This window comes from Alternaria conjuncta (assembly GCF_024043145.1).
Source record: "Alternaria conjuncta strain BMP 0040 chromosome Unknown scaffold_3, whole genome shotgun sequence".
NCBI lineage: Eukaryota > Fungi > Ascomycota > Dothideomycetes > Pleosporales > Pleosporaceae > Alternaria > Alternaria conjuncta.
The window spans coordinates 1,668,037-1,679,965 of NW_026250092.1; the positions used below are offsets into that span (position 1 = coordinate 1,668,037).

Sequence of the window (11,929 nt, forward strand, 5' to 3'; positions counted from 1 at the left end):
CAAGGGGGCGTGTCACGGCAGTTTCGAGTTACGCGGGTTTCAGATTTGCTTGTTCGCAAAGACCACATCCCGACGCCCACGTTCTCGGGTATGACCGATGTCCGCGACTCCGCGATGACGATGAGGTATCGGCTATACGACCAACAAGGAAGGCCAGTGATGCTGGGGACATGAATTGGGAATGAAGAGGGTACGTACTTGCTTATTGTGTCTGAGTCTCCGATCACACAAAGATGTCGCTTTGGGCGTGTCATTGCAACTGCGCCCTTCATTAGCACCTGCAGCCACGTGTTCATGCGTAGATATTGCGGCGAGTCGGCAGAGTAGGAGCTGACGTACCGTTGAGCCGTCTCTTCTCGCCCAAGAAGCCGACCTCATGCTCTGGATTGCTCCGTACTGTGCTGACAATGACGGCTTCCTTCTCGCGGCCTTGGAAGCCATCCACGGATCCTAGTTCAATGCCAGGATACGCCTCTTTGAGCATTCCAGCAAGCAATGCGAGCTACCATTGTTAACATTCAACCCCACAATACAAAGTTGACGCGCATTGCACACGCATGATGGGCAGGGTGTAGAGACGCGTACCTGTGCATTGTATGGCGTAACCACCGCGATGTCTTCCGCTTTAACGCCGGCTTTGATCAGATTCGCGACATGCATCTTCACCAACGCCGCTTCTGCCTCATTGGATTTGCTATCGCCAAGACTCATGCCTTTCCCGCCCTTGCCTATCACACCCTCGTCTTCGATCTTCTCAGGAAAGTCACCGCCCTGAGTGTCCCAGAAGACGAGCGGCTCTTGTGTGTCTTCAGTTTCTTCGACGTCGTACTTTAAGTCCTTCAGTAGACGGTCCTTGACGAAGTCTGCTGCGATAAGTTTCGAATCATATAGTTCGTCCGATGGAAATCGCATTATCTTCTCATGCATGCGATATTGCGTCGTTAGCATCCGCTTGATCGACGGTCCATGTAGAGAAAGTAGCCTGTCGAAAAGAGTTGTTTCGAGCGTCATGCCGGTAATCAGCTTGCCAGCGGGTTTCTCCGCGCTATCGTCACTCTTTCTGGCTTCCTTCTTGGCCGCTTTCGTTTGTTTCGAGTTGAGAGACTTGATAGTGGGTGGTAATTGGAGGTGGTCGCCGGCCAACACCAGCTTACTTGCTTTGACCCACAGTAAAGGCACCCAGCACTGAGCCTCCAAAGCCTGACTGGCCTCATCTACGATGACGACATCGAACTCCTGACCTTTTAGATGGAAGCCACCCGCGCCATGCAGCGTTGCAAGAACGACCTTACTGCCGGTCACTAGGTTGTTTACACATCCCTTCTCTCGCTCTCTGTACTCTTGTCGGAGCTCTTTTAGCTCGCTGTAGATCTGACGGCGCTCTTTCGCGTTGCGTGTCTTACGGATAGAAGATTGTTTGTCATCCATTTCTTTGCGAACATCCTGGACTAAGGCGGCTGCTTCTGACGTTCGTGTGAGCACGTCGAGCGAGTGGTTCAAAACAGATGGTAAGAGGCGTGCTGGATGCCCGAGGCGCACCATAGGCACTTTATGAGATGCTAGACGCTCAACAATGTTATCTACGGATATGTTCGATGGACCGCATACCAGCAAGCGAAGCTTCTGCTTGAGTAACTGGAGTATAAGCTCTATCAGCGTGTGCGTCTTGCCTGTGCCTGGAGGGCCATGGATCAGCGCGACTTCTCGGGACGCTAGCGCGAATCTGATAGCCTCTTGTTGGCTGTCATTGAGAGATGGATCGTTCCACTCAAGCTTATGGAGGGGGTTTGATGGGTCGTTCAGGTCTGAAGGTAGGGGCGTAGGCGATGCCTGTCCAAAGAGTACGCGCATGAAGGCTGTGTACTCTTGATCCCCGAGCTTCTGTAGCCTATTCATCGTTTGGTTCATCCTATCATATATGAGTTCAGGGAGAGGTTGAAATGGTGCATTCAGCAAAGACGTACCTCTTGTAGGTGACGTCGTTCGCCAGTTTGACTCTAGTACACAAATCAGCCCTCTGATGCCCAGCACAGCCGCCCACAATGTGTAAACTAACATCCATAGCTTGCCGCCAGTAGGCACATCTGCGTCCTCTTTGTCCAGTACAATTTCCACGTTCTCCCTGCGTACCCTGAGAACTACGCCCGAGGCGCCCTTCTTCTCGAGCTCTTTCTTTTCCGTCTTCTTCGCGCTCCCGCTGGGCTGGTCTTGAACCGCGACTATATCGCCCACGCGTATGCCGTGTTCTGGGATGTCCGGCTTCTCGCCTTTAGCGACAACTGCCGAATCCAGTCCTAGCTCGACCACGGTCTTGCCGCCCAGCCCTGTCCGTATAGAAGATATGTTAAGGTTCAGGATCGCGAGACCGGCGCGTGAGAGGGCGGTAGGCGTGTGTGACGAGAGAAGCGCGTTCGTTTCGGAGAGCTCGGCTTGAAGCTCGGCATCGAGCAGCGTGAGCTGCGAGGCGGCGAAGGACGGGATATCTGTAGGATTCGGCATCGCTACTGGTGGTTGAGTATGTATACGCGGGGTGGTGAGTTCGCGTCAGAGTAGATCAATTGCTGGTCTGAGAAGCTTCGTTGGAATAGCAGAACCTCGCGCTACTTGAGGCAAGTTGGGACATTATACTTGTGTAGTAGTTCGCGCGACGATTTGCTGCTGGCCAAGGGAACCGCAATGGCTGCCGTATGTCTGCAGTGCGCGCCGACCGCGAGAATGTTTAGGCCGAGCTGCTATTACGTCATGACACTAACCCGTTTCGGCTTGTCACCAGCTAACTCCACGGGCCGACGCGCAACGATGAAGTGAATGTGTACTGAACTCAGAGAGGGCTTATTTACGCACTCTTCTGGGATATACACTCATGCTCAAGCCTGATTTTTGTACTCGTGAGCAAGTTTGTTCGGCTACCTAGGTACCTAGGTACTTCAAATTGGTTAATGGGCATGAGCTCATCATCGCATTGCTCAAATTCTACTTGGGTAGCCTTGATTAGTCCAGATTCGGTCCAAAGCTTTCTGATACTACCTAGGTACAAAACGCGCCAGCGAGTGTAGCGCAAATTCAGCACCTTACATATCGTTGACATGTCCCATGCAGAAGCCAGTGAAGTTGTACAACCAGAATTCCGTGTCTTGGGCACCCTTAACAACCAGGCTGGTCTGATTCCGCTTCAGCCACCTTCCATCCAGTTCTTTGTCTGTCGCAACTCCTATCCACCGACTGGGAGGCGGTAATTGCCACCACTGGCTGGAGTCCGCACATGCCAACGTCGTTCCCAAGTGCGCACTAGTGTACAACCCCGTGGGACTCTTGTTCGTTTCTATACTTGCAATAACGATGAGAACCACTATAAGACCCATGAGCAGCAGAGTATAGATCCGGTACCAGGTGCTCGAGATACAGGGTAAAATCGTAGTCGTCGTTTGACCGCGAATGAAGTAGAAGGCGTACAATACGAGGGAAACGGTGATAAAAACGAAGTAAAACAATCCGAGCAGAAAAGTTGTTGTGGTGAAGAACGTGTCTCCTAATACTGGGGTGAAGATAAGGACTGCTAATGTCCAAACTCCTCCGAGGAGAAGAAGGAAGAAGGTGCGAAAGAGACGGCTTTTCCAGGATGCTGCGGGAGACTTGAAACCAGCTGTTTCAAATGGCGCTGTTATGAGCGGCTCCAATGCTGTCGGTTGTTGATCGGGTTCCATGTCACTGTCCTTGGGCAAGAGAGTCCGGTGCGTCTGCACAATTGTCGTGAGGTTCCGTGAGCCGTCTCGCTGGTATACAAAGTCTTCTGTCAGCCACGTCGCAGCGCATAATCGCAAAAGACCCAGAATGGCCAACGGGAAGAAGACGGCGTCGATACCGAATCCAATAGCGACGCCGGGAAGTGCGGCTCCGGACATGGCACCAATGAGTAAATAGAGTGCCGACACGCCTTGGAGTGTTGTGATGACGGTTTTCAATGTTGTCAATGAGGCTACTTCAACGTGGGTGTGCTCTGACAGGCGTAAGCAGTGCGGAGCACAGGTCGTAACCATCTCTTCCCCGCCATTCCATCCGTTCGAGGTCCAGAATATCGCGTTGGTGGCTGCTAAATCATGACGACTCCACTGGACAGCGCGAATGCGCCGATCGGCTATCGCGGCGTATCTCCAGATTATAGATGTCGGGTTGTAGCTGCACAGCCGATCGTACCACCTAGGGCGTCGATCCGTCAGATACGTTATTGTAGGTGTGCCGGATACGATGTGCTAAAGCACGACTTCCATCAGTACTCTGTCTTCATGCAGGAACATAGTCCAGGCTAAACTTACCGCGATCAACGGGGCAAGACACAAAGTGAATAAGGAGACCCACTCGGTAAAACCAACACATCGGCTGTTATAGCGAATGGGCTCAACCTCGATGTTAAAATATGACATTGGAGATGGTGCGGCCGAGACATTCGCGCAGGAGAATTCGCTAGGGATGACCGAATCTATCCCTCAGGCCCCCGACGACCGGGAAATTACCTACGCACGTAAGCACGCACAGTGACACCTACCACCGCGTAGTATCGGATGCATGTAAGCGCTGGTTATATGTATCGTCCCTTGTGGGACCATTACTTCGCTTTGTTTGACCTCAAACCTTGAATGTATCTCGATATGGACACAGAACTATAGCCAGAGATGTGCCAGGAAGTTACCCAACAACAAGTTTGCGTCCGTAGCGAAGTGGCATAAGTCGCCTCAGCAGATAGCTACGAAGAGAGACAGTGGCAGCGCTCATTCTTGATACCGTATACGTAGCTCAGATATCTAAAGCAGGTGTGCTCCATCGCAGCAGTTTGAGATTGCCGTGTTCCTCCGCTATCTTGTAGATGAATGGGTTGCTACCTAGGTAGAGATGGCGATGAGGCTAAGATGATGGAACAGTCTTCGTAGCTGTTTTGATGCTGGTCACATGTTATGTGCGACTGAAGATAAGTACCGACCTGTTTATGTCGTTTTGATCGCAAGTCCAGATGGCTCATAGCAAATCCGACAGTCGTGATGGAAATTGGAGAATTAGTGTTGCGTTGGGACCAAGCCGCGATTGAGTCGGAGATAACGCTTAGTAATCCCGCACTGGCCCCCAAAGCTGAGATGGAAATCTGGGGTACTCTCGCGTGCCTCGCATCTGAGCTTTCACGGATGCGACTCCCAACATGCGGACTCGCATTGTTGAGAAATTTGACAGCATTTTCTTCTCCCTGTATTCCTTTGCATCCGATCCTACTGAGTCTGTGGGACGTATGGCCACGTCATAGCAGCCTTTTTTGCCTTTATCACACGAGCTCAGCGAGCGCGCCCATACCGAATGCACGGTGAATTTCATTCCAAGATTTGTCAAAGCTTTCGATACGGATGAATACGCTCCGCTAGCATCAACTACCGTTACCGGCTCCACGTCCATCAGCCATCGGAGTGCACCCGGGCGTTGGCGCGGTGCGCTGAGTTCTCGAAACCTCTCAGAGTCTTCTCACATGCAATTTGATTTTGCGTAAGTTTGTGGCGCCTCTCTACTACCGAGGCGTCAGCCTTGCCCGCAAGTAAGGCGCTGAACACCAATATATCGAGCGATGGATTCGCCGAGATCGTGGGGAGACCCATCGTGGATACCCCGCATTTTGTTCACGCGGGGCGAAGTAGTTACCCCTTGAAAGGTAGCATCTCCGTCATCAGAATACAAACCAACGGTTTATGGCTGGTTCCCGAGCTGTTAACAACGATGGCGATTCAGTCGACACACCCACCCACAGACCGGGAGAATGCATCCGTTTGCGGTCCGGCAGTCAATGCCACTCTTGGCGTCGATATCCTACCTTGCACGTCCCTCCACTACACATCTCATAGTCGGTGCACTCAGGTTAGTCGCGTTTTGTCGAAAGCGCAAACAGAGAACGTTCCGAGGACGGCTTGTGTAAAGACTGATGTGGCGCAAAACCATAAACTCTGGATTACTACTCGTCCGCTAGATGCGCCGACACCTCATGACCAGCTGCCTAGACAATACGCGCCGGAAGCTATCCACCAACGATCCAAGCCTATTGTGGCTCTTTCCCCTGGCTGATGCTCTGAACTGCGAGTTCGGATAGGTCAGCGCACGATGTTCTCCATGCACCGTGTCACCTCACAAGGCTGTCAGACCCCACTTCCATCAAAATGAGAGCGATCTGCAACCCAAAATTCCGGGAGGATGCTATTGAAGCATGGGTGTATCTGCAGCCACGGCGGTCTTTGAGCTTACGTTGAATCTTTCCACATCGCTCTTCGTCCGGACGCAATAGACTTCCACATTGTCCGAGGTTCGTTGTGAAGCGTAGTCTCTGGCTTGTGACATCTATTTCACCGGGCAAGTTAAGTATCGTGCGTTGCACAGCGATGGTAGAAGCATTCACTATAAGCAAGAACTTCATTTGATTCGACAGCCACGAGTCGAACGCACAACTACTCACTATGAAGCTGGCAACCCTTCTTTCGTTGCTTCCATTGGCTCTAGCAGTCCCAGCACCGCTGGAAAAACGAGCAAACCCTACCGTCGTTGCTCCCTCGCCTCAAGCCACGGTTGCTGGCATCAACGTATTGGGTGTTGAGTCTTTCAAAGGCATACCATACGCACAGCCTCCGATCGATCAGCTACGACTAAAGCCACCTCAGCCCATAACTTCCTCCCTGGGAAAGGTCGACGGAACCGGCATTCCAAAAGCATGCCCACAGTTCTTCTTCAGCATAGATGAGAGGAATATCCCCACCAACGTCTTAGGCACTATCCTAAACCTACCACTTCTCCAGACCGTCACAAATGCTGGAGAAGACTGCCTTACTATCAACGTACAGCGCCCCGCTGGTACCAAAGCTGGCGATAAACTTCCGGTACTATTCTGGATCTTTGGTGGCGGGTTCGAACTTGGATCTACTGCAATGTATGATGGAACAAGCCTTGTAGCCGAATCAGTCGCTCAAGGCAAGCCCATCGTATTTGTTGCGGTCAACTATCGCGTGGGCGGGTTTGGCTTCATGCCTGGGAAAGAGGTACTCGCCGATGGCTCCGCCAATCTAGGGCTACTAGACCAACGATTGGGCTTGGAATGGGTTGCTGACAACATTGCCGCATTCGGTGGAGATCCTGAGAAGGTCACGATCTGGGGAGAGTCTGCAGGTGCTATCTCCGTGTTGGATCAGATGATGCTTTACGATGGCGACAACAACTACAATGGCAAGCCGCTATTCAGAGCTGGCATCATGAACTCGGGTTCGATAGTTCCAGCTGATCCCGTTGACTGCCCCAAAGGTCAAGCGATTTACGACAGGGTATGTGTTCAATTCTACTCGTTGCTGCTAAGCACAATGCTAACTCCTTGCAGGTCGTTGAAGCAGCTGGATGTGCCAGCTCCGCCGATACCTTGGTCTGTCTCCGCACAGTGCCATACACCAAGTTCCTCAATGCCGCCAATACTGTCCCGGGTATCTTGGGCTACTTCACAGTCAATCTTTCCTACCTCCCTCGCCCCGATGGAAAGGCACTCTCGGATTCTCCCGATGCCCTTGTCAAAGCTGGAAAGTACGCCAAAGTACCCTTCATCGTTGGTGACCAAGAAGACGAGGGTACTCTCTTTGGTCTCTTCACTTCGAATTTGACTACAACCAAGGAAGTAACGACCTATCTCTCAACCATTTTCTTCCAGAATGCTTCACCAGCGCAAGTCGAACAGCTAGTAGGCAGCTACCAAACTATCACCGAGGACGGCTCGCCCTTCCGCACTGGCCTGCTCAACAACTTCTACCCGCAATTCAAGCGCGTCTCCGCTATTCTCGGCGACGTTACCTTCACCCTCACACGTCGCCTCTTCTTGGAAGTCACTGGTCAAGTCGCACCCGATGTACCATCCTGGTCCTATCTCGCGACATACGATTTCGGTACACCCATTCTAGGAACATTCCATGGCTCCGACATCCTGCAAGTTTTCAATGGCATCTTGCCCAACAATGCCGCGAAGACTATTCGAGGTTACTACTACTCATTCGTCTACGACTTGGACCCCAATGAGGGCAACACTTTTATGGACTGGCCGAAGTGGAGTGAGGGCAGGAAGCTGATCAACTTTGGAGCGAATAAGAACAGCTACCTCGACGATGACTTTAGGGGTGATACACACGAATTCTTGGCTCAAAACGTAGCGAGTTTGAGGGTTTGATCTCGATGATCTACATAGCACCTGACCCGCATGAATACTTCAAAGTTGGGCATAGCAGCAAAAAGAAAAATGAACAAAGTTTTACTCAATCGCCCCTTTCGCTCTCATGACCCACCGCTGATGGTTTGTTGTGAGCTGCATGACTCAACTACGTTGCTGTCCCCATTATTTTTTTCACAGGCCACAAACTGCTAAGTGCGTTTTCAGGTCTTTCGCTAATCTTTCCTTCGCAAATCTCGAACACTTCTTCGGTATGGTGTCAATCGTTGATGGCCTAATCTGTTGTACTGCGCGGCATCGAGTATGTCATCTGCACATCGCGGAGCTTTCGTTCATGAAGCAGCGCGGACCCGCAGATGTTCGTCTTTACAGCTTCCTCCGTGGCTGCCCAATCATCGAGGATGCTGGCGTGCATCGCACTGAAGAATGACGATCGTGGTCGCATTGATGGGCGGAGATACCACGGATTTACTAGGGAGATTACACGGGCGTTCTATGGCCCGGCTCTCAGAGCCGTGCACACGCGTCACCTTCTCACAACATCGCGTTGAACGGAGCAGCCACGCGTACGAAGATGGCAAGTGGATTCCACTGACGGCGTAATCTGCTTGTCTTTGCATCGGCTTAGCATACTCATACCAAAGGTGTATGTGAATATGAAGTTGATCTAGAAGTTTCTGGGCTTATCGGCACACAAGCAACGCTTCGACGTACGTGTTGTATTCAGCAAGAACATAGAGCTAGTAGATGTCGCAAACAAAAGCGAGCGTGACTGAGGATCAGGTATCGAGAAGGAAAAGACCGGACAAAACAATTCAGCGAAAGAAATACCGAAAAAGGCTGTTTAGCATCTCTCTACCGCACCGTTGGCGATAGCTACCAGTCACACGTAACGACGGCATGACGATAGATGCCCATCATGGACTCTGAACAGCCCTCAGCTCCACTCTTGTATCTCACCTCCTCCGCTTTACACTTGATCTCTCGGTCCTTGGGCAAAGCGGGTTCGCCTTGCTTTGTAGGTGGTGCATCCCAATCTTGGCACCAAAGAGATCCAGGATTGGTTCCATCGTTGAGATAATCGCAACTACTGCTGTCGATGAGTTTGCCCAGTTCGTACGTACCAGCAGGCCAAGGTGGGTTATCGACATTGCCTTCTGCTGGTACAGTTTTCATGGCTTGCGTGTCAAGACGACATTCGGAGGACTCGCCGTAATCGCTGTTGAAGAACAACCAGGTGTTCTCGTTCGAAATGCCATCGATGTAGTTTTGGAAAATGATGGAAAGCGCTTTGTTCTTGCGAGATGGTGTTGCCGAAGGCATAGGGCTCGATGAAGTTGGACTCGAGTCGGTCGGGCTTTCATCGTCATCGTCATCGTCATCGTCCCCATGGTCGGCCTTTGTCGCACCATTCCAGATCACCCGGATGTTGCTGTCAGAGCCCCTCACCCAGCTTGAACGATCACTGGTAATATAATCACGAATAGCTTTGACGCGCTCCACACCAGTCTTGCTGTCGTCCCAAGGTTTGGTCGAGTAGGAGAGGTATGTAGCAATGAGGCCCGCGACCTGAGGTGCAGCTATATTGAAATCGCAGGTCAATATCAAGTGCTTCTCAGCCGCATTCTTGGGAGAGATCGCTTACCTAACGAAGAGCCACTTGGAACTGTCCGCTCCTTGTCCACCTTTGATTGGCAATCAACTCGATCACCCAGCGCATAGATACTGACAAGTGGACCGGCTTGCGAGAAGTCGGCTCGATTACCTTCATCGTCGCAACCGCCGACGATGATGAGAGGGATGTCATCATCCTGAAGAACCATTGGAATTTGGTCGACATCTTTTCGGTTCGGCTGCTTGGCTGCGTTGCCTGCGGCTGCGACAAAAGGTACCCCAAGTTTGGACAGTGTACGGAGATCATCTCCGTACAGTTCTTGCTTCTGTTTGTCGTTCTTAGCTGCCTCAGGTGTGATTCCGCCTAAGCCGATGGCAATTGATGTGGTCACCACGCTCCGCGAAGCACGGCCTGGGTGACTGTTGATGTCTCTCAGAATCAAATACATGATGTTTTCCCAGTCGCCAGATTTGGGGTACATTTTTGATGACACAAGATTCGCCTGCAGGATGTGACCAGGATGTTAGCGAGCCGTTCTAAATACTTAGTAGATACCTAGATGGACATGGGAGACCATGAAAGAGAAGATCATGCCTAGGAAAGCTCGTCCGACAAAAGACAGGCACCAGAAGACTTGATAAGGTCGTAAAGCGTCAGCAACGTACCTCTTTTGCAAGCCCATACTTCTTGCCCACGGCTTTTGACGCGACATAAGTCCCGTGCGATGGCTTGTCAACATTGTCATCCGAATCTGGACTTTGGTGGTTTTCGATAGATGATCTGGATTGGAGTACGAGGTCGTTATCTGTCTTGAACTCTAACTCATCGTCACGCTGTGATGACATTATTAACGATGTGAAAGACTTGGGCTCATTTACTCACATTCTTGACTTTGATCTGGACGCCCATGTCTATCAAATATACATATACATCCCTGCCAGGATTCTCGGGGTACACAAAATCGGTGGCCTGGCTGAGTGAACCCCCCCTAGATCGTACACTTTTAGTTGGCTAATGAGAGCTGTGGAGATATATCATACGTACGGATACAGACTATCCATCAGCAGAGCGTCATCGGCGTTTTCCTGTTTCTTCCATGTCAAAGCTCTGGAAACGAGCTTCTCTCTTCTGTCGATCGCCTCTGACCGCTTGTACACTGCATCGAGTGACTGCTCAGCCGGGAGAGCCCGGAGAGATACCACGGGAAGCTCTTCCGTCATACCGGAAGTGTCTTCGTGATCCTCTACTTCTTTCTTTGCCTCCTGTGTCAAGTTGAGACTTCCATATCCGAGGATCTTGTCGTCCGGTCCGATCTGGTACATCCAGGAACCAGGCACCACCTTGCTTTTCAAGAAATCGTGGTAGTTCTTGATATCAATATCTTTCTTTACCAGAGCTATGTACTCCTTGATGTCTCGGCGGGAAATAGAGTGTTCTTCGCGGGTTGGTGGAGGATCATGGCTGGCACCCTCGCCTGCGTTACCATGAACTGCAGTGCTACCGTGATGCGTCGGCTCATGTCGCGACAAGTGGTCGCTATTCAGTGCGGGAGCTGTGGCTATGCCGGTTTGCTGCTCGACAGGAGGGACGTCTTCCCTTTGCTCAAGCGCAGCATTGTTCTCAGCGTCTCTAGTTGTAGCGTCAGCTAGATACGTCGGGATGAATGCCTGCGCAACGCAGAGCAGGAGGGAGAGATAAATAATGCGCATTTGTAATTATGCAAGAATTGGTTCGAAGAACTAAGCAAAAGATAGGATGTGAAGTCTGGTTTGTGTGTAGATAATGGGACAATTGGTGCAAGCAATGGAGATGTAGTTTAGCCATACTGAAGATTGTCGTGTCTCTTTGTACCCACTTCAGATGTCTCTTCAGCCCCAGCGACTTGGGTTTTGGGTCCAAATTTGCGTAATGATGCAACCGACTCCCTCACATGCTGTTGAGCGGCGTGAGTTCACCAGGGCCTACTGTCTTGAACCGAAACGCCTGTCGTGCAACTATCTACATATGGCATGCCATGGAGTTTACATCCGGCGTGATTCTCAACCATGCAAGGTTCCATTGGAGTGCGGGTAGGCCATTACGGAGACCATCAACTG

At 51.3% G+C, this 11,929-nt stretch overlaps 3 protein-coding genes across 3 annotated transcripts; 1 reads left to right on the plus strand and 2 right to left on the minus strand.

Moving 5' to 3' along the window:
* Positions 1 to 292: 292 nt before the first annotated feature.
* Positions 293 to 2,499, minus strand: J4E85_002544 (uncharacterized protein; the record flags this gene model as incomplete). The annotated part of the gene is made up of 4 exons (XM_051466822.1): positions 293 to 502; positions 586 to 1,909; positions 1,965 to 1,997; positions 2,057 to 2,499. The coding sequence occupies 4 exons, from the start codon at positions 2,497 to 2,499 to the stop codon at positions 293 to 295; spliced, it is 2,010 nt and encodes a 669-aa protein (XP_051329677.1).
* Positions 2,500 to 6,479: 3,980 nt separating this feature from the next.
* J4E85_002545 (uncharacterized protein) lies at positions 6,480 to 8,218 on the plus strand (the record flags this gene model as incomplete). Its single annotated transcript, XM_051466823.1, has 2 exons — positions 6,480 to 7,334; positions 7,388 to 8,218. 2 exons carry the CDS (start codon positions 6,480 to 6,482, stop codon positions 8,216 to 8,218), a joined length of 1,686 nt encoding a protein of 561 aa, XP_051329678.1.
* Positions 8,219 to 9,094: 876 nt separating this feature from the next.
* J4E85_002546 (uncharacterized protein) lies at positions 9,095 to 11,542 on the minus strand (the record flags this gene model as incomplete). Its single annotated transcript, XM_051466824.1, has 5 exons — positions 9,095 to 9,798; positions 9,864 to 10,335; positions 10,499 to 10,666; positions 10,716 to 10,821; positions 10,878 to 11,542. 5 exons carry the CDS (start codon positions 11,540 to 11,542, stop codon positions 9,095 to 9,097), a joined length of 2,115 nt encoding a protein of 704 aa, XP_051329679.1.
* Between the last annotated feature and the right edge of the window lie 387 nt (positions 11,543 to 11,929).